General features: G+C 39.1%; 4 protein-coding genes across 5 annotated transcripts; 2 read left to right on the forward strand and 2 right to left on the reverse strand.

Moving 5' to 3' along the window:
- Nucleotides 1–7,238: 7,238 nt before the first annotated feature.
- Nucleotides 7,239–10,039, forward strand: cxcr3.1 (chemokine (C-X-C motif) receptor 3, tandem duplicate 1). Its single transcript, XM_026371607.1, has 3 exons — nucleotides 7,239–7,316; nucleotides 8,430–8,780; nucleotides 8,867–10,039. The coding sequence occupies exons 1-3, from the start codon at nucleotides 7,278–7,280 to the stop codon at nucleotides 9,602–9,604; spliced, it is 1,128 nt and encodes a 375-aa protein (XP_026227392.1). The 5' UTR covers nucleotides 7,239–7,277; the 3' UTR covers nucleotides 9,605–10,039.
- A 644-nt stretch (nucleotides 10,040–10,683) lies between these two features.
- Nucleotides 10,684–14,557, reverse strand: LOC113169861 (C-X-C chemokine receptor type 3-like). Of its 2 annotated transcripts, XM_026371605.1 has the most exons (3): nucleotides 14,307–14,557; nucleotides 13,413–13,781; nucleotides 10,684–13,105 (listed from the first exon to the last, which is right to left on the reverse strand). In XM_026371605.1, exons 2-3 carry the CDS (start codon nucleotides 13,761–13,763, stop codon nucleotides 12,308–12,310), a joined length of 1,149 nt encoding a protein of 382 aa, XP_026227390.1. In that variant the 5' UTR covers nucleotides 13,764–13,781; nucleotides 14,307–14,557; the 3' UTR covers nucleotides 10,684–12,307. The 2 variants fall into 2 exon arrangements, with proteins under 2 accessions (XP_026227390.1, XP_026227391.1); XM_026371606.1 differs by lacking the exon at nucleotides 14,307–14,557 and having other exon boundaries at nucleotides 13,413–14,289.
- A 2,484-nt stretch (nucleotides 14,558–17,041) lies between these two features.
- cxcr3.2 (chemokine (C-X-C motif) receptor 3, tandem duplicate 2) lies at nucleotides 17,042–19,089 on the reverse strand. Its single transcript, XM_026373553.1, has 2 exons — nucleotides 18,968–19,089; nucleotides 17,042–18,723 (listed from the first exon to the last, which is right to left on the reverse strand). The coding sequence occupies exons 1-2, from the start codon at nucleotides 19,001–19,003 to the stop codon at nucleotides 17,638–17,640; spliced, it is 1,122 nt and encodes a 373-aa protein (XP_026229338.1). The 5' UTR covers nucleotides 19,004–19,089; the 3' UTR covers nucleotides 17,042–17,637.
- Nucleotides 19,090–21,484: 2,395 nt separating this feature from the next.
- cnfn (cornifelin) lies at nucleotides 21,485–23,000 on the forward strand. The gene is made up of 4 exons (XM_026372671.1): nucleotides 21,485–21,718; nucleotides 21,946–22,071; nucleotides 22,155–22,291; nucleotides 22,479–23,000. Exons 2-4 carry the CDS (start codon nucleotides 21,948–21,950, stop codon nucleotides 22,566–22,568), a joined length of 351 nt encoding a protein of 116 aa, XP_026228456.1. The 5' UTR covers nucleotides 21,485–21,718; nucleotides 21,946–21,947; the 3' UTR covers nucleotides 22,569–23,000.
- Nucleotides 23,001–23,215: the final 215 nt, after the last annotated feature.

Here is a 23,215-nt window from a genome sequence, read left to right on the forward strand (position 1 = left end):
ACAACTAAACAGATGTGGTTGTTCTTTTTTCTAAGCAGCGCCTGTTTAGTCTTTAGTGTTTTTCTTGAAAGTGAAGGATGAAGAAGAAGCTTTTTGCTGGACTCACTTTTTGTTATATTTCACATTTTACTATGTATACACTCATGGGCATAATTGTTGGTACACTGGTCACCGGAATAACCTGAAACCTATTGCTAAAAACAAAATGAAACTGGCCTTGACAAACTTAATATTTTGTTGTACAACTGCTTGAGGCAATCAAGCGATTTCAGTAAGTCTCAGTGAGAGCCCAGTCTTCATGCAACCCGCTCCGGCACTCCAGGACAGTTTCATTAGTTTGTTTTGCAAAAATCTCTGGTTGAATCACAACTCAAAAGCAATTTCTTATTTTTATGAATTAATTTTTAGGACTCACAGTGCAAGTATGTCCAACAGATGGAGCTGCAGTACTATTAAAACAGCATTGTGCCTACTGTGATCATCTGGCATCATGGTCACACTAGGGTTAGAGTTAATCTACTGAAACACACCATGTTCACATTATATGTACTTCTGCACCTTTCCCCCCACAAACACATACTAGACATATTTCATGGTACTTATACTTTGTCATGTACATTGAATGGCTTTGATTTCACTCTGATAACAGGATAGAACTCTAGTTTGTAGCAGCAGCAATAGCTATAACACTGATGACAACAGATTCACAGTGCGATTAATTCATTCTTGTTACAATGCGGTGAATGTGTCACACTGTGAACACACAACATATAAAAAAAAAATTAATGTATTTAGGTGAGATATTTGCTCGTGACTCTACTGAACTACATACATTGGTGCTGCATAAGGTGAATATATGGTTTGTCACTGCCACATGAGCTGAATGTCACACAGGAAACCCACAAAGGTTCTGTGGGTTCTCTTCTTTTACAAGAAAAGTTGCACAAATTATCACTTTTTGTGAGACAACTTTGCCCTCTGTTGCCCTGTTGGGGGTTTACTGCCAAGGTGAGGTGTGGAAAGTTTTAAGGAAGAGGCTGACAATGATCATTCATAAAAAGTGAAGAAATGTTCACAGTGGGACAATAAGAACTGGTGATATGAGCATGTAGACTGTGAGATGTGGGAAATTCATGTGTTTTAAAGTCCTTTTCAGAACTAAGGTAGAGAACTCTGGATTAAAATAATAGATTTTCCATAAAAAGTAATTCTAATATTTTCATTTTAAGAATACAGTAGAAAATCATAGCTATAACTGTCAGATATAACTGCGAGACCTATAGATATTAAACAGGAGAATGAATGAAATGAAACAAAACAAGGTGGAAGCTAGGGGGCAAAAGAAATCTGTCACCAGTGTTTATAGTCTTGTAGCTTGCAGGTGGAAGTCTGCCTGAGAAAAAAGGTGTTGTGTTGTCACCACAAAACCTGTGACCAGAGTAACATTAAAACATAACATAGTTTATAGTTAATATTAGCATCCTGCACTGTATAGTCTAGTTTTTGAATCGCTCTCATACAGGAAGTTAGATAATTAAAGGTAAAATACAACCAGCTAGCTCAACCTAAAATAATCTTTAACCTGGCTGCATTAAGATTTAGGAGAGCAAAGAATTTTAAATTGTTTGCACTATTTTTAAGGTGACTTTCTGTCATTGTTAACCATTATTTAATAGCTTTAACAGTAGAGACGCAGACAGGAAACATGTAGGGAGAGAGAGAGGGTGACATGCAACAAAGGTCACAAGCCAGACTCTAACTGGGTACGTTGAAGTTACATGGTATGTGTACACATTATTAGGCTTAACCCACTGTTTTCAGCCAGGTTACTGTTTCATGAAAAGCTTATTTAACTCACAAAATAACTTAATTTCCCCCACAACTAAAGCTTTCATTTTCTAATTAACATAGAAGTTATTATTTAACAACAAATAAAATACAATTTTATCTACATCCAAACCTGATCTAAACAAGAGTGGCTGGTACTATACCATAAATAAGAGAAGCAGCACTTGTCAAATGCCAGTCTTACTCCTTATCTTAAAGTAAAATTGGTTGATTGCACAAGGTCTCTCTCTATCCCTGGATAGTGTGCCTTTTACAAGGAGAAGTGTAGGTAAGTGCTATATTTGGTGTATGAAACTGAGTGTGAAGTAATGTTAGTATAAAAACATTTGCATTGCTTTGACAGACCAACTGAAACAACCAGAGCTTGTGGCTGCCACTGATTTGGCCAACTTCCCAATACTTATAGCAATAAAACATCCTGCTTAAAGTCCATGAACTTTCAATGTCTGAAATGATTCTGTATTTGCCTGAATGCGTTCTTTGAGTGTTTTGTGTTAGTCTGTGTTATGGCTGTAAAGAAGATCAATCAGTTTCTCGATGGATGCAGAATGATGTGCTCCTCCAGTAGGACAGAAAGACTTGTCTTCGGGCATCAAGTCTTGATTGTTTCCAGCAACTATAAGCAGTACAGTGTCTACTCTACTTACAGCCTCCTTCCCTGAATAAGAAACTCAGGTAATATAATGAAATATCCAGTTATTAAGCACATAATGGCACTGTACAAACATTCCTTCCCTGCCCATGAGGATAGCAAAGGCAGCATTACCATATGTTTTCAGTGGCAGATAGACACAGGACACTATGTCCTATATTTAAAAAACTACTCTGTACATCACAACAATGTCTCTTAAAAATATATATTTTGTTAATGTGGAATATGCTTTTAGTTAACATCAGTGGTGAGTTGCTAATGCTGTTTCCTATTTCTTTTCCACTTAGTTATTAAATCTTGCAGAACTTTATCTGCTTTTGCCACCATGTGACACAATCATTTGCAACACGTTATTCATTTGCAGCATTGATAATAATTTGTTTATAAAGTTACACCACCCAAACACATGTTGGATATTTCCACATGCTTGTTAGTAAAGGCCAAGTAAACAAAGCTGCCAGTATACGTAAGTATAAGCACAATAGGCCAAATGTACTTAGACTTTTCTGTATACTGTCAGTATAGATCAAGTAAACTTAAATATAATTGTGTTTAGTACGTCTATGATAAGGACATAAAAGGTAAACTAAACATACACACATTTATTATTAGTTTAAAAAGAAGAATACTACTGGTACACTCAAATATAATTATTTCACCTGTACCTCAGCTGAAACTTCAGGGATCCTCTTTCAGGCAAAAAGGAAGTCCACACAAAGCCACAAAGCAGCTGCTCCTCTCCTCTGGGTTGAAGTCTCAGTAGAGAAATACAAAGACAAAAGACGGATTGTCACTACTGCAACAGTTAACCATGCTGGAAGCTGTATTACTTCTTATAGTTGATTAAGAATTACTGCGCTGCTGAACAAAACCATCTTTGTGCAGCATCCAGCCAGTGGAATACCAGACCACAGCCAGTAACTAGAGACTTTTCAAACTCGGTGAGGTTTTTACATGAGTCAAAGTGGAAAGGGCTCATTCAACTAGGAAAGTCACACAATTTCACAAACAATATAAACACAGAAATGGAGCAGATGATGATGAGCGGACGTTTTCTCCTGAGAGTCACTTTTCCCAAACTGCTAACAAGCCAAGTCTACTTTTAAAACCCTGCGCAACACTGGTTGTGTTCGGCTCCTGTGTATTTAGGTTCTGATATGAGTGGCACATAACCTACACTATAGCCATATCAACCACACTCAGTCAAAACCAGAAACTGCAAAAGGTAAGCAAGATTCAAAGGAAGAGGTGTACAAAACCATTTTTCCTATTCTCATAGTTTCAGTGCACTTCTTTATATTTTTCTGTTTACTAATGTCATAAATGTAAGGAAACTTCCAAAAATACTTTATTTAATGTTACTACCTGCATCTTGTAGAAGAAGAAGATGATGCAAGATGACTGTGATTGTAATTGCTAAGTTAGTACAATACTTATGTCTGGCTGTATGAAATTATTGGATACAATTCAAATATAAGAGCGATGACAACCAACAGTTGTAGGAATCAAAACTAGCATGTGAGGATATATATGTATATTTAAAAAAAAATGTGTTCTTTCAGTTCCTCAAAGACCACGGTTGCATGGTAACACAATTGCAGGAAATCTAAATATACCAATGAAATTTTAACTGAATACACTCCATAATGGGTGAAACTGAGTTTTATCTAATTTTATTCAAATTCCTAACTATAAGTTTCTTATATTATGTTGTAGTACATTTCTGCTGGAGACAGTTGTTGTTGAATGATATCCTTGGATTATTGAACAGTTGTTGATGAAAAAAATATCTATGCCAGATAAAAATATTGGGAATCAGCCACACACAACTGCATCTAGTATTTGATTTGCATCTAGTCAACCAAATTCTGAAAATATTATCAAATATCATTGTGGGACTATAGAATAAAACATTTTGGTGGCTTTGTCAGAAGCTAAAATGAGGGTATAGTTCTGTTTCTATTCTATTTCTATTTCTATATTTAATTTTTTCCTCCTCTAAGTATGTGAAAATTCTAAAGAAATGTATTCCTTTGAGCTCTGTTTTCAGTCTAACTCACATGCACTGCACAACAAAACACACAGAAAAGGTCAGACGCATGCTGATTTCATTTTATGTGAAAAGCGTAAATCACGACTCAGTTATTTTCCAGCCAGGTTTTTTTTTTTTTTCGGGTTGTGGGTTGAAAAATAATGCTTTGACTAAATAGGTAGCTGCTTGCACTTCCATCAGCCCCTCTCACCACATGTATTGCATAAAAAAAAGTGCAAAGCTGAAGGGGAAAGCAAAGGTGTGAAAAAAACAGGAACAAGATCTGAACCTTTGCACTGGAGATGGGCCCAGAGGGGGGACAGACTGAGACTATAAACCCTCGTGTTGCAGGTGTTGTGTTTGCATGCCGATGTCCTGTCTGTGTATACATGAGTAATACTGAGAAGAAGAAAAAAAAAAGGTGTGATAGCAATCTTGACTGTTTTATACATGAAATGATAAGTGAAAATGAATTTAGAGATTTTAACACTGATAAAAGTCTGGTTGAAAGAGCTGTCTGACTAATGAGCTTTATTCATGATTTTCACGTATATTTTTCATTCACTCTGTTTCAGCACAATAATAACAATTGTGTCTCACTGGGGTGAGAAGTTGCTGGTGTCACTACATACATACATACATACATACATGAGCAAACCTTCCTGTGAATTTAATAAGCACAATAATAAAAGTCATGTATGCTCATATCGCTGCTGTTTCTCTGCTATAAATGCTTCAATAAAGACTTTTTTGATGTGTATTGCCTATTTTTATTCGTCTAACTTTTTGTTGTAACACAAATGAACGTCCTTTTATTCAACTGCTCAACAGTAGTCACATGGGATTTTATTTCTGTGATTAAACTGCAATCAAAGCAAAACTAACACTGAATAAGTATTAGTGGTAGTTAGTGTTACTACTGCAGTAAGTTTCATTTTTTATCTCCTGCAGTCTTTTGATATTTGTCACGGTGCTATCACGGTACGTGCACACGCATGAATGAATAAGTTGAATCAACGACACTTGAGAGAAATTGAAACTGAAAGTGTTTCTTTTTTCAAGTAATCGCTGTGGTCAAATTGCGTGATGATAATTTGTGTTTAAACTGGTTGAAACAGAAAGGTGAAGATAACTGATTTAAAGTAAATATTGAAATACCACAAAATTGGTGATGAATCTGAGATGTTTATCACAGGTTTGTCCAAGACAGCAGATGAAATTTTAAGGTCGTCTTCTTAAAGACCACCTTTCATCCGCCTGCTCTTCGCTCAGCGCGTGTATCTGTCCCCAGAGTTAAAAAGAAACCTACAGGGCCTCTTCCTCTGCAGTGCCGTTACTCTGAGTCAGTTTTATATCTAACAATTAGTGGTTTACTCTTCAGGTGTCATACGTTTTACCATTCTCCTTCCGCCACGTTGGCCTCAGCCTCAGTGAACGTATTAAGTCTACTTTGCTCAGAATAGCTCATATTGTGCTGTTAGATATGTGTAAAGACCATTTCTATGAGCTGTCAGTGCCACATTTCAGATGTTTTGGATCGGGATCTTCATCCTGCCAGACTCCAAGCTTCGTCTCTTGTCCCCCTTCTGTCTCCCTCGAGTTCATACTGTCTTATTGTCTCATCTTCCGTGTTTTGTCTTCTACACAGTTGAATGTGTGCTTTACGTTTCCCTCGTGTGTTTACCAAAGACTGTCCCCTTTCCAGATCACAGGAGCTGGTTCAAGTCTGGTTGCACCTGCATGTGGCTTGGCTCTGTCCAGGATCATGTTCTTCGGCTATTTAATAGTTAAGATTTTTATCAGGCTCATTTTTAACACTGTAAATCTACAGTAATTTAAGGATGGCATTAGTACTCACACACTGCCTATCTGTGCTACACACACGATTGTCCCCTTGGGGAAAAATTGTGATTAGTCATATTAGCCTGTTTAAACCAGACTGAATGAAAATGTGAATGCAATTTATTGTAAAATTGACTAAAACATTTTCCATAAAGTCAGCAAAGTCATTGTGTTTTTCTTTTAAACATCATAAACCCGATGAAACAGCCTGATAAAGTGTTTTCAGACTTCAGTGTCAGTGTTAATTCAAAGAAATGTTAATCATCAGTTTCTAAGAAAAGAAACAGCCTACACATGAGATGCGCTTTAGCATAAGATGCATTCAGACTACAGGGTGTAAAGTCCCTTTGGCAGCGTAAGACAAGAGTCCCACTTACATATATAAAACCAAACATTTAAAATAAATAAATTCAGTTTTGCAGGGAATCTATAAACAAGCAGCTTAATTTCAGTTTGGCTGCCTGGTTTCAAATGTCTGAACCATCGCTCACATCTCTGACCTGTTCGGTGTTTCAATTAACTGAAAGAAATCAACAAAAACAAAATAAATTATTTGTCATTATACACATTTATAATGGGAGGAAGTCACTGTTTTGTGAGAGAAAAAAGCAAACTTAAAATATCAAAAAGAAGAAAAATAAATAATTATTAGAAATTAACAGTAACAACAGTTTTAATTTCCCCTTTAACACATCAAACTCTGAGCAGGACTGTTTGTGTCTTAAAATGCATCTTAAAATTAAAACGCTAGAAGTTTCACACTTGTTGTGGTGCGGGGCTCAGTTTTTTTTTTTTTTTTGTCTGTCTGTGCTTCCTCTATCGTGTCTCTATAGATACTGTTATTGGCAACACATGACACTAGATCGAGTTCATTTCTGCTGTGTAGGCCTTTCAAACACCTTCATGAGCGAGGACTTCACTATGGCATTCTCATTAAACTTGGTAAGCTTTTAATTTATTATGTCTTAGGTGCTCATTCAGATTTTAATTCAGTGGCATATATCATTCTTTATTATTTAAAGAATTTAAACCATAACTGTGAATCACGCACATAATGTATTTAATTCTTCTAAACACGCCTATATTATGCTTGTGCTGTGCATATGTTGTCTTCGATAATTGATTAGTACAGATGAACAAAAAAAATTACATTTGTGTCTTTTTATTTTTGCTTGTTCTTTCTTGCTTGTTGTCACACATTTAGCTCACCTTAAGAGACCACAGCTAGACTGTGGTGTGGTTAATAGTAGTATAGTGTCATTGCATTACTTCGCCATTCAGTAAAAAGTTGCAGTATCTTTACGAAGGATCATGAAGGGGGAAAATGATGGAGCTACAGTGAAATATGTCATTAACGTGACGTGAGGTTGATTTATAAGTTACAGGAGAAGTTGTACAGTAAGATTGTGTTTAATATTTTAGTGTCTCAGTGGTCTCACTGCTTTCACTTGTCAGGCATCAATTTCTCTTCCCCATCTGCTTTAGCACAAGGAAATTCTGTAATAACAGTACAATGAGTGAAAGGTTTCCGAATTTGTCTAGACAGGGAACTGAGATCATGCTGATTGGCACAAAGTCATAAAGATCTTCAGGCACCATACAGCGAAACCATAAATGTTCTTCTTTCACCTCATGTCCACTTCGTCCAGAGGGTACAGCGTGACAAATACATAATTTACAAAATTTACTGTAATGTGCTTCTTGTCTAAGCTCCTGAAAATTATTATCAACTATTGCTGTCATTTTATTCTTATTTTCAATAACATTTCTGGATTCTAATTCTAATTTGATCTAAATTAGATTTGAAATAATGTATGATCAAGATTTAAAGAAGCAAACAACAAGCAAACAGGGATTTCTCTTCCTGAAAGCTGAAACATTGTTTTTGCATCAAAATGCTTCTGACAGTGACTTTAGGGTAACTGATTCCAAATATACAGATAGATATTCACATAGATAATATATAGGTTTAAAGGTAAACAGCGCCACCGTGTGGTTGTAACAGAGGACACAGATCAAACCAAGTTAATGTAGACATTTCTTCTTTTTCTGCAGAGTTTGCTCGACGGCGCTGATGGGTTATATAACTATTCCTATGAGGATGATGGTTGTTGTGACGGGGGTGATGTATGTGACCTGAGTGAAGGCAATAACTTTGAGATGGTGTTCATCCCAGTTCTGTACTCACTGGCGTTTGTTGTCGGTGTCCTCGGGAATGGGGTGCTGCTGGGAGTTCTGGCTCAGACCAGGAAGAGCTGGAGCGTCACAGACACCTTCATCCTCCACCTGGGTGTCGCAGACGTCATGCTGCTGGTGACACTGCCCCTCTGGGCTGCACAGGCCGCTCAAAAGGAAGGGTGGACATTTGGTCGTCATCTCTGTCAGATAACTGGAGCTATTTTTACGGTAAGAGATGTACAATCAGCAAAAGATGCAGTAAAACTTCCTCCATTTTTCTTTTTTGACGTTTCTTGATGTCTTTGCACCCTCAGATCAACTTCTACTGTGGGATCTTTCTGCTGGCCTGCATCAGTCTGGACCGCTACATGTCCATCGTTCATGCTACCCACATGTACTCCCGCAAGAAGTCTTGGGTTGTCCAAGCCAGCTGTCTAGTAGTGTGGCTGTTTTCCCTGCTCCTCTCCATACCTGACTGGATATTTTTGGATGATTTGTACGATGTAAGACAAGGCAGAAGAGAGTGTATTCGCGACTACTACAAATTTGGCCTCAGGGCATTTCATAACTGGAAGCTTGCATCACGCCTGCTCTACCATACAGTGGGATTCGTGATCCCTTCAGCTGTCTTGATATTCTGCTATTCCTGCATCCTGCGACAATTGCGCTGTGGCACCCAGGGCCTTCAAAAGCAGAAAGCTTTCAGGGTCATTGTGGCTGTGGTGTTGGTCTTCTTTCTCTCCTGGACGCCGTATAACATCACACTTATGGTGGACACACTTCATTCTGATAACAGCAACGAGACCTGCAACACCAGATCATCTCTGGAGAAAGCCAAGATAGTCACCTCGACTCTGGGTTACCTCCACTGCTGCCTCAATCCCATCCTGTATGCCTTTGTGGGTGTGAAGTTTCGGCGCCAGCTCCTGAACATCCTGAGGTCAATGGGTTGCAAGCTGAAGACAAGTGCCAAATTCCAATCTGCTGTCAGCAGCAGGAGAACCTCCTTATGGTCCGAGTCTGCAGACTCCTCCAAGTCCATTGCTATCTGAGACACACACACACACACACACACACACACACACACACACACACACACACACACACACACACACACCTAGCTTATGGACATCTCTTGAAAAGCTGACAAACTGACATGAGACAAAGCTGAGCATACCCCTACCAGGCTTTGCTTTCTTTGAATTTTCTGTAGAGCATTTGTAGCAGAACCTGAACATAAACCACAGAATAAAGGCTGTACACCTGCACTTGTGGGGAGCACATTTTTGTATAGTAGAAATAAAGTATTTGCTGACACTGTGACTTGTCAGGGTAACATACAACTGTAAACTGAACAACATGATGTAATAAATGCTGTGTTCTTACTATAGCTATCTTCGATTTACGAATGTTTATGTCACAATTATGTTGCATTATATTTTTGTATATGTGGTATTCAAACATGTAATAAAACGTATTTTTGAATACATCGTTTTAATTTTATTTTTTGTAGTACAATACAGAAATGAAAACCAGGCCTGCACACAGCTTCACAGGCTCTTAGGTTCATATGAAAACCAAAAGTAGAGCAGTAAAACACATCAAACTGTGAAGTCATTCTGTCGAACTCATGTTCTATTGTTCAGATTTTATTTTCAATTGGGAGTCTGGGAATAAGTTTGTGTAAACTTGTCCAGGCTCATGAATGCAAGCTATTTGGCTGCAGGGATTCTCAGGGGATGTGGATCTCACTCATGACTGCAGCTGGTGGTTATTTATAAAAAAATTGTGGTTTAGAGTTTAAAGCGTACATAGTTCATCTCTTGTATTGTTTTGTAAAAGTTTTACTTGAGCTTTTCTACCTTTTTCTAAATTGTTTAAAAAAAAAAGTTTATTTATCAGAATAGATCTTTACACCAGCTTCCCTATGCGTGTTGCGAAAGTATACTGTTTTTTATATACAGGTAGTAACGGCTGCGAAAACAGGATAGATGAGTTTTCAACCTTAAATCCTTTGACTGTGTACCATTATCTGTTTTCTGCATCTTCAAACACCTCAGAGATTTTATGACACAGTTGGTGATCACACATGTACATGCACAAAGACCAAAGAAGACTGCAAACCCACGGCTGCAGCAAAAGATACTTTATACTTAGTTTTTCACAGGAAATGACAAAACAAGCTGACATAAAGCAACCGCACATCCTGAAATGTCCTGTGTCAACGTTTTTCAAGTCAACTAACATACGTATGATAACTATAAAAAAACATGCCACCATGCGTATGCTTCACAGGTCTAATTCAAAATTTACACGAGAGGCAAATATTTAACTGCCAGCTGTGGTGACACTGATGCAAAGGACATCTTAACCACAGTGAGATGTCAAGAGTGGCTCAAAGCAAAGCGGGCAACAGGTTCTTAAACTGTTCTCAGTTCTTCAGAGTACAGAGCTCAGCTGCAAACTATTCAGACACATGAAGCTTTGTGTGGTGTGTGGGCTGCGTGCATTGGTCTTGTTTCTTTTTTTTTTTTAAACATCAAGTCACAGATCTGAATGTTTTTTAACTTTTGCAACTACATGAAGCAGAAGACAGGAGAGTTTGTGACTGTGCTGATAACAGTTTTGTTACTCGTTCAAGTCCTTAACAGCAGGTTCTCTTTATTTTAGTCAACAGATAACACAGATATGACAAATAAGCTGCTGAAGCAGGAAGTAAAATTTTAGTTTGATGCAACACTTTCTCTCATAGTCAACCAGAATGACTTAGATTAGACTAAATTCTTCTAACAGCAACAAAAAAAAAAGAAATAGGTGGGCTGAGAGAACGGAAACAGTTTCATTTGTGAAATGACTGCACATTGAGTTCTGAAAGTACATTATATTTCAGTTCACATTTATACATGGTAAAATTGCAGCTAGTGCTGTGATCTTCTTAAGATCTGTTATGTTCATGTTCATCGCTCCATTTTCCACCTACACTGTTGTGTTTGAACAAAGCATGCTACAGTTTTCTCTCTGCCCAACAGTCAAGTCTTCAGACATGAGTAAACATAGAGCTGACAAAGGCCGGCAGCCCCAGCGGACCTTTCTTCCTCCACCGCCTCCTCTCAGTGAGAGAAAATCGCTTTCTGTCACCTGACTTATGACATCACAAATAGCGTGACTCATTCTGAGTCCGTACAAAGTCATGTTGCAACAGAGAAGTCAAAAACAGAAATAACTGTGGGATTTACAGAGAGAGAATTCCCTTATTGCCTCAGGTTTCTCCCAGTGACTGCAATCATGGGATTTACACAGTCTTTTAGATAAGTGCATGATAACATGAAGATGACAAGTGAAACGGATAATGACAAGTTATCTGAGACACAGTGTTGAACTGTTAATGTAAGAACACAGTAAAACTTGGAAAGATAAAATTAAATACCTTAGAATTTTTATGATGATTGTGTAATAGCTTAGAACTGTTCAGTTTTTTTTCCACTTTATATTATTATTACAACAATTATTATAACAATAATATTAATACACAACAAAAATACATATGTGCATATCAGATAAGGAAATAAAAAATTATTTCAGTTAGAAAAATAGTTGTGCAATAATAATAGTTGAAGATGTCTTCATGACGTTAAATCTTCCATTAAAAGTGAAAGTATTCTTTTTATAAATACAAATACTCATCATGATGATGATGTTTCTCCATCCTATGAACCCATGACATGCTAAATTCCCCTCTAGGGTAAAACAAAAGATCAGGTGTCTTCTGAGTCATGGTACGGTGTTTTTATCTCGTCATCATCATTATGTTGATCACACTTAATGCTCACTTGATTGAGCTCATTTGTCTCGTGGCTTTGATGAGGCAGGGGTTCCTCACCCGCAACCATCTCCCACAGCGACTTTTCAAATTCATCTTTAGACTGAACGCCGACTTCGCATCTTAGCGTAGCCACCACTTGTTTCCTGAAGTTTGCACACAAGAGGAGATAGAGCAGCGGTCTGACACAGGCATGAACACAGGCCAGAACAAATGTGACCATCAGACTGTTCGAAGAACCTTCAGATAAACTGTCCTGAGGTTTCTTTGAGCTGTTCTCGTAGGTGTCCACAACGAGTGTGATGCTGTACGGCATCCAACATATAAAGAAGACCACCACCAGCAGCAGGATGGTGACTGCTCTTTGCTTCTGGAGGTCTTTGGGGCTACACTGCAGCCGTAGAAGGATGCAGGACCAGCAGATGATTAGTGTGGCTGCAGGCAGCAATAAGCCCACAATATGGTGGAGCAGTCGGGCCCACAGCTGCCAGTCGGTTCCCGAGTTAGAGTATTTGTGAACACACAACGTTTTCACTTGTGTTGTATCTTTCTCGTTCACCAAATAAATCCAGTCGGGGATGGTGAGGATCAGGGAGATGAACCAGACCAACAGGGGAGTGGCCCACAATAATATGGGTTTCTTGTGGGAGTACAGCTGCACAGAGCGGGTGATGGACAGAAAGTGATCTAGACTGATGCAAACCAGCAGAAAGATCCCACAGTAGAAGTTGATCTAGGAAAAAAGAAACAGGAAATTTAAACCATGATCTCGTGCGGGACACACTTTTCCCTTATGATTTAACTTTCACTTCTCCCCAACTCAAATCTCTTGCATTTCCCAGCATTGCTGAAATGCCTGTAAGAACATGAACCTCACTAAGGGGGTAAACTTCCTCTGTATTAAAAACAAACATCCTTATCTATCAAGAGTCTTGAGGAAATATGAAAGAAATTCTTACAGGCAACCACAATACACCCAAAAACATCAGATCTTGATTTCACTTTCAGCCCCTGCCTGTTTGATACGACTTTTTACTTACATTAAACACAGCTCCACAGATCTTGCAGAGAGGAGTCCCAAAGCACCATCCAGACTGCTGAGCTGCCTGTGCTGCCCAAAAAGGCAGCGTCAAGAGCAGCAAGATGTCTGCAACTCCATGGTTTAAGATAACTATGTCCGATATCCTCCAACATCGTCTCTTCTGAGCAAGAACAATCAGGAGCAGTACATTTCCCGCAAGGCCCAGAGCCAACACCACAGAGTAGACAGTCGGTATCAACACCTGCCCCACATCGCCATTTTTTAGCTTAACATCTTCTTTATATTCATAGTCGTCAGTATAATCATAATTGCTGCTGTCATTGAGAAATCCACCAACTTCCACTTCCATGATCTTCTACTGTGGAAACTAAAACGTTAAGCACAGAGAGAAATCAAAAATGCTGCAGTGTCACAGAGGCTGGATTTTAAAACTATCATACATGCACCTCTCTCTCTCTCTCAGAGTCCTCAGATGACAATTTATAAACAACCTCACACAGAAATCACATGGTGCAATGTCACTCTATATGAAGCAACTGAAGTGGGTCTGAACGGAAAGTACATTTCCCCTTGCTGATGACCTGCAATCACACGTACGCACACACACTCATACAATTTGGCTTTTTGAGCTGCTGTTATGTAAGTGGAACCGTTTAGGGAGGTGTGTTATAAAAACAGAAGTGGCCATAAATGTTAAGATAAGACGCACATACATATGCTACTAAACCTACACAGAAAAGAATAAACCACGCAGGGCAGAGTGGTTTTGAAAATAACAGGGGAAATCAATGAGTAGCCTACTGTTCTATTCATATCGCATTTGGTATATTTAGAACTTTTAAAACGCTATGTAAGTAATACATATAGTTTGCAAATGTCTTATCTCACTTACCATGAAGAGCTTCCGCACTCTATGTTTGCGCGCTGGGGACAGATGATCTGCAGGAATCAAACACACAGTAACCTGCAGACTGTGCAGCTTTCTGAGCACTGACACTGTAACTATGTTACCAACTTGATACAGTTTCTGTTTTTAGAAGTGAAGTTTCAGCGTCTGTTGCGTCGTGCGCACATCAACTCCACAATAAACGCACTTTCTCCGTGGCTGTGCGCAAACTTCAGGAACTACCAAACCTCTTTTTTATATATATATATATATATATATATATATATATATATATATATATATATATATATATATATATATAAATTGAATTTTACATTTAAGCGAGACGAAGGTGAAAATGAATCCAGAAACACGAAACCATCGGGCAGCACAACAGGGGAAACACGATTTTAAAAAAACAAAAGCTGCGCCCTTTAGCTGGAAGTTTTACAAAACGCACAGTTTACGTACAGACTGCGTCACATGTGCAGAACTGACTCAAATCCGCTTTATTCGCTTCCCATCTGGGTTGTTTGGTTCATTAAACGTCACCCAGCTCGTCCTTTAACGCATCGACTGAATCTTCTGACACAGAGAAAGCAAAACAATAAATGGCCCGACGTGGGCTTTCAAAATAAAACACATTATCAAATTCACTAAAGTGCCTACGCGTCTAAATCTAAACGTTGCCGTAAATTTTGCAAAGCTCTATAGGGAAAAGCAAATTAATTAATAACAAATACACAGTCCTTGCGGTTTAAGCGATTGTAATGGGAACATGTGCTTTATTCTGGAACACCCAAGTCACGTGTTTGTGGACACAAAGAGGACAAACACTGTCCCGCACCAACCCACGCTTCACACTAGATGGCAGTGTTGTGTTTCAGTCTGCACTTACACACCACTGTCCGAGTTAAGGTCAAGGTCAGATGTGTTTTGGCATCAGTGTTAGAAAAGGATGTTTTTGGGAAGCTATGGTTTTACCCAGTTAGACAGGATATTCACAAGTGTGCTGCTATGTAATGTGTATTCAAGCCAGATATGTGTCCAGCTTCATGAACACATTTTTTCAACTGCATTCTGTCCACACTGACCCCAACTGGAAAAAAGAAGAAATTGCATGATGCACATTTCACACATATCATTACAAGAACCACCGGAGTAAACTAGGTTAATTAAAAAAAAGAAAAAAAGGGGGACACCTAAATCACATACTCGATCTTCAGTGAGCTCCTGAATAGTTTGTGACAGTACTTCATGATGAATATATTCAGACATAATGCACCACAGGTGTTTAATTGGATTTGGGGCAGGGGAATGTAAGGGCCAATCAGTATCATGGCTTTCATCATCCAGGAACTTCCACATGAGGCACCGTCCTGCACCAGAAAGAACTCAGGGCACACCGCCCACAAGGTCTGTCAGTCACTGAGAGGATTTCATGCCGGTACCTCACATACACATAGTCATTGTACTGTATGACTTGGAGGTCTGTGCAGCCAAAGACATGACTCCCCAGACCATCACTGACCCACCACCAAACCTGGAATGTTCAGTTATAATACTGGAAGCCAGTGTAGAGTCATGAACAGTGATGTGACGTGGATCTTTTTGGTTGATCAAAAATGAGACAGGGTAAGTAGGATGGCTAGAGAGGAGAGTGTGTCGTTTTCAGTCAGCACAGAGAATAACAAGAGTGGTGCTCTGTGTGATGGAGAGTGTCGCCCTCTGGTGGACAGAACTGGGAGCTGATGGCATCTGTAGAGTAGAGGAGTGATTTGAAGGTGAAGAATAGCTTCTTAATGTGTGTGGTGTTGCTAAACGTCTCATGGTAGTTCACAGTTTTATCCTTAGTTACGCTGTGTGAGGAAGGACAGGTTCTGTTATTCAAGCGGAGCAGATGGAGATTTGGACTTGGGTGTGAGAGGTATGATTTCCTCTGAGCAGCTCTGAGTGTGTTTTGTTGCTCACGGATCAAATATGCAAGAACTGCAAAGAACTGGAATTAAGATGCAAGGAGGGAGCAGGGTTACACCAATCTCAATGGAAGGAATGTGTTTTCTACAACTGTGATTGCTCATGTCAGCGTGTCTTGATAGCCAGTGACAGACATCTCATTTTATAAAAATATCCAATCACCCAGTAATCTTCAGTGGTAGGTGAAACAAAGAGAGGACACTCTGTGCTACACTAAAGAAACGATTTGAAAGAAGAAGTCATCATTTTAGGAACTGAACCCTTGCACATTTTAAACAGATGCAAATAGCAATAGTAGAAATCGATGAGTGTATTAGGGGAATTAAAAACAGAGGTCACAGGCTGTCCATGCAAGTTGAGAGTGTGGTGCAGGGGCTGTTTGTAGCTGTGTCGGGTGGAGAAGATGTGGGAGTAGGGATGAGTTGAAGCAGTTAGTCACAAGTGGGGTGGAAACAAGGGGTGACTCACGGAAGAAGATAGTGAAGAAATGATCAGATTAATCTTGAGGGGTGACTGAGAGGTTGTCCATGGTGCAGTTTCAGATGAGGTCTAGGTGGTTGCCAGCTTTATGAGTTGAGTAATGTCTCTAAGATATGATAAGCTGGCATCTACTAAACAGGGAAGAAAGACAGCAGCATATGTCAATGTGTGAAATACGTCAATGTGGGTCTGAATTTAATTTAACCACAGTAAAGCTGCAGATAAGTAACTTCAGATGGTGGTTAATAATATACAAAACAAAACTTTGCTTTTATTCCAAAAATATTTATTATAAAAATATTTGTACATCACAAAGACATTGGCATTAATGACGTACAGAATTTCTGAGTCACGTTCATTTCCTCTATTGAAGCTCGGCGTTATGTGACACATACAGCAAAGAAAAAATATGTAAATGTGTAATAGAAAAAAAAAATTTAACATAATAATTTCAAGACTTCAACAAAAACTTTTAGTCTATACAATAATTGTCACTGTTTTATAAGTTGAAAGCTCAAACTATTTGAGGATGAACTCTGATGAGAAAACAAACTGGCCTTTCAGGATGTGAAATATGAGTCTCACGTCTGGAGCCACAGACTACAACTTAACTGCTGAACAAGCTTTTATTTGAGTATGAAGAAATCAAAATGTTTCACAAGATTTGACATATGTACACAAAAATCAACGCACCACCGCAAAAACATTACGTGACAGCATCAGCGATTTAGTTGTGGCATGTTTTCTCCCTCACATTTTACATCATCAGCATTACATTTACAGCATTATACCAAAAACCAGATGGCAAAGCACCAGTGGGAGATTTGAGGCCCTTTGAGAACATAAACCCGGCGCCCTTTCTTCCTGTCTCTAACCATTCTCACACCATCACAGAGTATGAGGTGTTTTCACTTTCTGCAGAACTGAATGAACCAGTGGTTCTTCTGGACCCCCTGCTCTTCCATTTCTCCAACCCCATCCAGCTTCTCTGTCCCATCAGCCCCTTAAACATTCTGACCAGCTCCCTCCTGAACTTCACCCCAACAAAGCCATACAGCAGAGGGTTTAGAGCGCAGTGGGTCAACCCCACACTTTCAGTTACCAGAGTCCCAATGTCCACCACAATGCCAAAGTGGCAACCATTTACCACGCCCAGCCGGTGAAGACTATCTGCTAGCTGGAAGCAGTTGTACGGAGCCCAGCAGAAGACAAACACAGACACCAGTGAGATGATGAGGCGAAGAGACTTGCGCTTTTGGCGGCGAGAGGCGTTGCACAATGACCTGAAAATGCGGATGTAGCAGTAGAGCATGATCAGCAAGGGGAGGCCAAAGCCTAGAACTACACTGATCATCTGCAGCCCCACCTGCCACTGTATGGCGTTGTCAGTGAACCACACATGGCACAGTTGTGTCTTCTGGTTATACGCAGTATTGACTTCTACCACCTGTTTAAAGGCAATCTCCACTACACTCAGGCCCAGGCAGATCACCCAGATGATGGTGCATGCAATCTGGGCATGACAGGTGTTGCGCTTCCAGGTAGAGCTGACAGCATGAACGATGGCTAGATACCTGTCAAAGCTGATACAGGCCAGGAACAGGATGCCGCTGTAGCGGTTCAGAGAGAAGAGGGCACCAGAGATCTTGCAAAGAGCCAAGCCGAACACCCACTGGTTAGCCCACTGCACTGCAAACAGGGGCAAGGTGAAAGCCAGCAGGAGGTCAGAAATGGCCAGGTGAAGGAGGAAGGTGTCGGTCAGAGAGAAGGCACATGCTCCACCACTCTGAGAATTTCGGTAGCGTCGGATCACACACAACACCAGCACGTTGCCAACAACAGCCAGGAGGAACACCAGGATGTATATAACAGGACAGTACTTCTGTGCAAACCCATAGATATCCTCCTGATAGCACGGGGCTGCTATAGGCTTGCTTATTGATATGTTGTCAGTGTATTCATAATCCTGGTGACAAGGATGAGAAAGAGTTCTGTCAAACATTTGTTCAGTGATAGATTTCCACATATCTCACCTTTTTGATAAGCTATTAATTTGTCTTAGTGAGCAGACTTTGACATAAATCAAAAAACATTTGATTGACTTGCACCAATCTGAACGGAAGAAATGTGTTTTCTACAACTGTGATTGCACATGTCAGCGTATCTTGAGCCAGTGATAGACATCTCATTTTATAAAAATATGCACTCACCCAGTAATCTTCAGTAGTAGGTGTGACTGGATCCATGTTTGCTGCAACTGAAACACAGCTCCCTCTGCACTCTCTTTGCTACTCTCAAGGGACGATTAGAAAGAAGAAGTGAACATTTCAGGAACTGAGTCCTTGCACATTTTAAACAGATGCAAATAGCAATAGTAGGAATCGATGAGTGTATCAGGGAAATTGTGACATTGTTTTTTAAAACATGGTTGTAGCCAGCTCCAAACCTCTTCCAGACAGACAGCACATGACTGACGCACTTGATATGGAAAAACTGTTCTATTTTCTAATTATGCACCCCCATGCCCATGCAATTTATGTTGTTGTTGTGTGTAAAATGCTTACACATTGCTGTTTGAATTTGTGGGAATTTAACCATAAAGAAGCAGAAATGAGTTTTACAAAACAGTCCCTCCACAAATGGAGGAGAAGTGAAAGTGCTAGATTCGCAGGAATATCACGGTTTTCAAAATGTTTTTATTTATGTTCTGCTTGCTTTACACCCAGGCTGCACCACTGCCGTAGTAGTACTGTACTCAGTGATTACTTTTAAAGAACGTTCTTTGATTGTCATGAATTATATTTATATTCTCAGAATATCCAAATATTAAATTGTTTAGGAACAAATTAATTAATTTTCATGTTATCGATTTTTAATAGCAACACTTTTACAAAACGTAACTCAGATAAAACCATTCAATATAATCTAGTTGCAGTAATTCTTTTTTCTTAATGAAAGCAAAGTAAACAATTTAATTTTTACAAATGAATTACTTACTTATTCTCTGAGAGCTTGTGTCTTGTGTAGTCGACAGGATGGAGAATGAGGGCATGATATGAGTCATATCTTTGATAAACCGACCCAGGAAATTAAAATTATTTTTAAATTGATGTGGTTAAATATGACATCCTCTATAACAACAAGCATGGACTTTATCTGGGTGCATCATGTTAGAATGCTTTGGAAAATACAAAACCAAAAATGCAATGTGCAGTAAAGCTCCTTGCAGTAAAATCAAATTATTAAATTATTTTAATGTATCTTGTAATCTGTAAATCAACTTCAAAAATAAAATGGTGTTGTGATAAAACTTTGCTCATTAGCAGCAAACGCTTCAGTGCATCCTGTAAGAGGTTCGTGATAATTACATGTAGATTTAGCTCAGAAGCACTTAAGTGATGGTTGAGAGGTGAAGTACAGAAATGAGTCACAAAACCCTTTTTGCCTCTTATGTGCATGATTGCTTTTGCTTTTGTGTTAAATTTCTGAGGAACTGAACACTACTGCGGTTAGCTCTGTCTTGACCAAGGGTCTTCTGGTAAATTATATTGTTGTGTAACATCATCAATGTTTTGCTTCTTTCTGCCATTTTGCACGCATCCCAGATTATTTTTTAAAAAGGGCACTGCAGCCTGGGATTCAACTGTATTCTATCTGGCTGTTATTTCCAAAGTATTTCAACCTAGATGTGAGAAGCAGAGCTACAGGTGTGTGTGCACCGCAGCAGGAGCTCAGGGAGCAGGAGGGTCGTGTGAAGGGGGATGACAGCACATAGACCAACAGCCCAGACATAGAAAGGGACGCATGGACAGAGTGGGAGATATAAGGGGAGAGTAAAAGGCCACTATTATTATTATTAATAAATATATATAGTACCCAAAATCATGTGGAAAAGCAAAATATAACAAAATATTAATTTAAATATATTTCAATATATTGGCAACTTATCAATGCAAACTGATATGACTAAATGTTATGGTGCCACAGTCCACCTCACTACAATTTACTTATCTGTATTAGAGCAACTGGTTAATCTATCCAGATCTTTTAGAAACTCTGTAAGTGAGGTATAGATCAATAACACATGATATTCTATTCAAAATATTTTTTATTCTAATATACTGAGGAAAATAAATAAACATTTTTTTTAATAAGCCATAATGGGAAAGATAATCTACTTCCTTTTTTCTTTCCTCTTTTTGCACTCTAGAAGCTTTTGATTCTGTATATTTGATATGCTAATTGCCATCTATTGTTTGAGAGGTGGTAAATTATATATTTGGGGAAATTCTAATAGCTGAGAATAACAAAGCTTTTATCTGTTCGGTCTTGTTCTGGCAGGTTTTATTGTAATGTGAGTCCTGCTGTTATGTGGGAAATTAGGAAACATGAATGTTTGCACTCCCTTGATGTTTTGGATCACCAACCATCTTACCGACCTTATCCAGTGTGTCCGGAGATACAGTTACACAAAGTATGCACTGAGCTAAAAAAAAAAAAAAAAGGCAGTACATGCCTTTCTGCAGTCAACTCATGTCTGTTCTTGAAGGTCACAGGTAATTTTTTATATATTTTCCCATACACATAAGTGGGCCCACAGTGTGTACACACACCACACCTGTGCTAAGGGCAGCACCAATATGCAATATACCTACTTTGTTTCTCATTTACTGCATGCTGATAAAGATAACAACGCGTTTGGTGTACCCTTTTGAAAAGTACGCTACGCCTCGAAACTAAACATTTTTGTCTTAAGAAAGTGTTTGCGCATGCCAAAGTGGTCATTGTTTGCCCAGTCATATCAGTGGACAAACTGAGCTCAGGTGTGTGACTGATGTCACACTGGGTATAAGAGCTGTGGCCATGTCCCTGCCCTCTTGTTTATGGATTTAGCCAGTGACCATCTACAGCATCATCTTAACTTTTTCAGGAGCCGTACGACCCTCAGGAGGAGACATCAGGTGAGATGTGAAGCGGTTTTTCCTTTGATGGCACAGGACTGAACTCAGAGTATAATTTCTAATTTGGAGGAAACACTGGGAATTAGAGCTAGAAACCACTAACATGTGAACTGAATTTGGATATTTCTTATTACTTTGTACAAGTCCTTTACAATTTAGATAAATCACATTATTTTCCGTTCTTACACTTTCAGTATTTTTTGACATTGCTTTTCTTCTACTTTCAGCAATGGAGTTCCAGTCGAACGTGATCGGCTCGCAGCCTCAGGTCACAGTCACACAGTACACTGTGTCCTCTGGATTATCAGAGTGGAGCTCAAATGTGTGCGACTGCTGTGAAGACTGTGGAATCTGTACGTGTTCTCGTTCAGACAAGTAGAAATAAGCTAATGCTGTGAAAGGAATTCAAATACAACAACATGTCTTTCATCCCCAGGTCTTTGTGCAACATTTGTCCCCTGTATCCTGGCCTGTAAGGTGGCTCAGGACAATGGGGACAGCTGCTGTGTGGCCTGCCTTCCTGGTGCCATGATAGCTCTAAGGACAAGTATCCGCAGCAGATACCACATTAGTGTAAGTGTGCTGATGTAGTCTAGCCACTGATTAGAGTGGAATATAATAATACAACTGATTTTATTCTGACCGTAAAATGCAGGCCCAATCCCTATCTGTAAAAACACATCTTGTTTCGCTTGAACAGTGTCCTGAGATAAGATATGAACATTTGCCACCAGTTTACTCAGCTTGTGCTTTTTCCCAGGGCTCCGTGTGTGATGACTGGATTGTCATGGCCTGCCTGCCTTTGTGTGGACTGTGTCAGATGGCACGGGAGCAGAAGATGAGAGGATAAAAAGAAGAGACGCCATTTCTAAACTACAGCAAGCATGTGTATCTGTATATGGACATTTACATTTCTTGGTTTGGACACCAAATCTGTTTGAATGTGCTGTATTGGTATGGCCGTACATCAGCCAGCATTGCCTGAACAATACAATAAAACAAGGTTTACAGTTCAACAACAGCAGCTTGTTACTCGTTATGTAGTGGTAGAGCAGTTGTCCACGAACCCCAGGGTTAGTGGTTTGATTCCCGGTCTCTTCTAGCTACGTTTGGAGGTAGTTTCTTGGACACCACACTTAACCCCATACCCTTGGCACCTCTAAGGGGCAGTGTGGGACTAATAAAGGTTTTTATATCATATATCTATAACATGTTAAAAATCAGAGGTGTGGGCAGCATTTCAGAGACTTGGCTAAATACTTAAGATGCAATGGAATGAGAATTTACCTGAGTACTGTTTTTCTATCATACACTATTATTTAATAATGAATAAATACATGTATTCATTTATCCTATAAAATGAGTATTTTATGTTTGTTTTATTAACAGTGTATATTCTTGAAACAACAGTATTTTAATAAAACCTCCTTCAACAATTATCTTGTGTCATTAAATGTAACTGAATATGGAAGGAAATGACTGGGCTGCCTTATCTTC

The sequence above is a fragment of the Anabas testudineus genome, chromosome 16, assembly GCF_900324465.2.
Source record: "Anabas testudineus chromosome 16, fAnaTes1.2, whole genome shotgun sequence".
Classification (NCBI taxonomy): domain Eukaryota; kingdom Metazoa; phylum Chordata; class Actinopteri; order Anabantiformes; family Anabantidae; genus Anabas; species Anabas testudineus.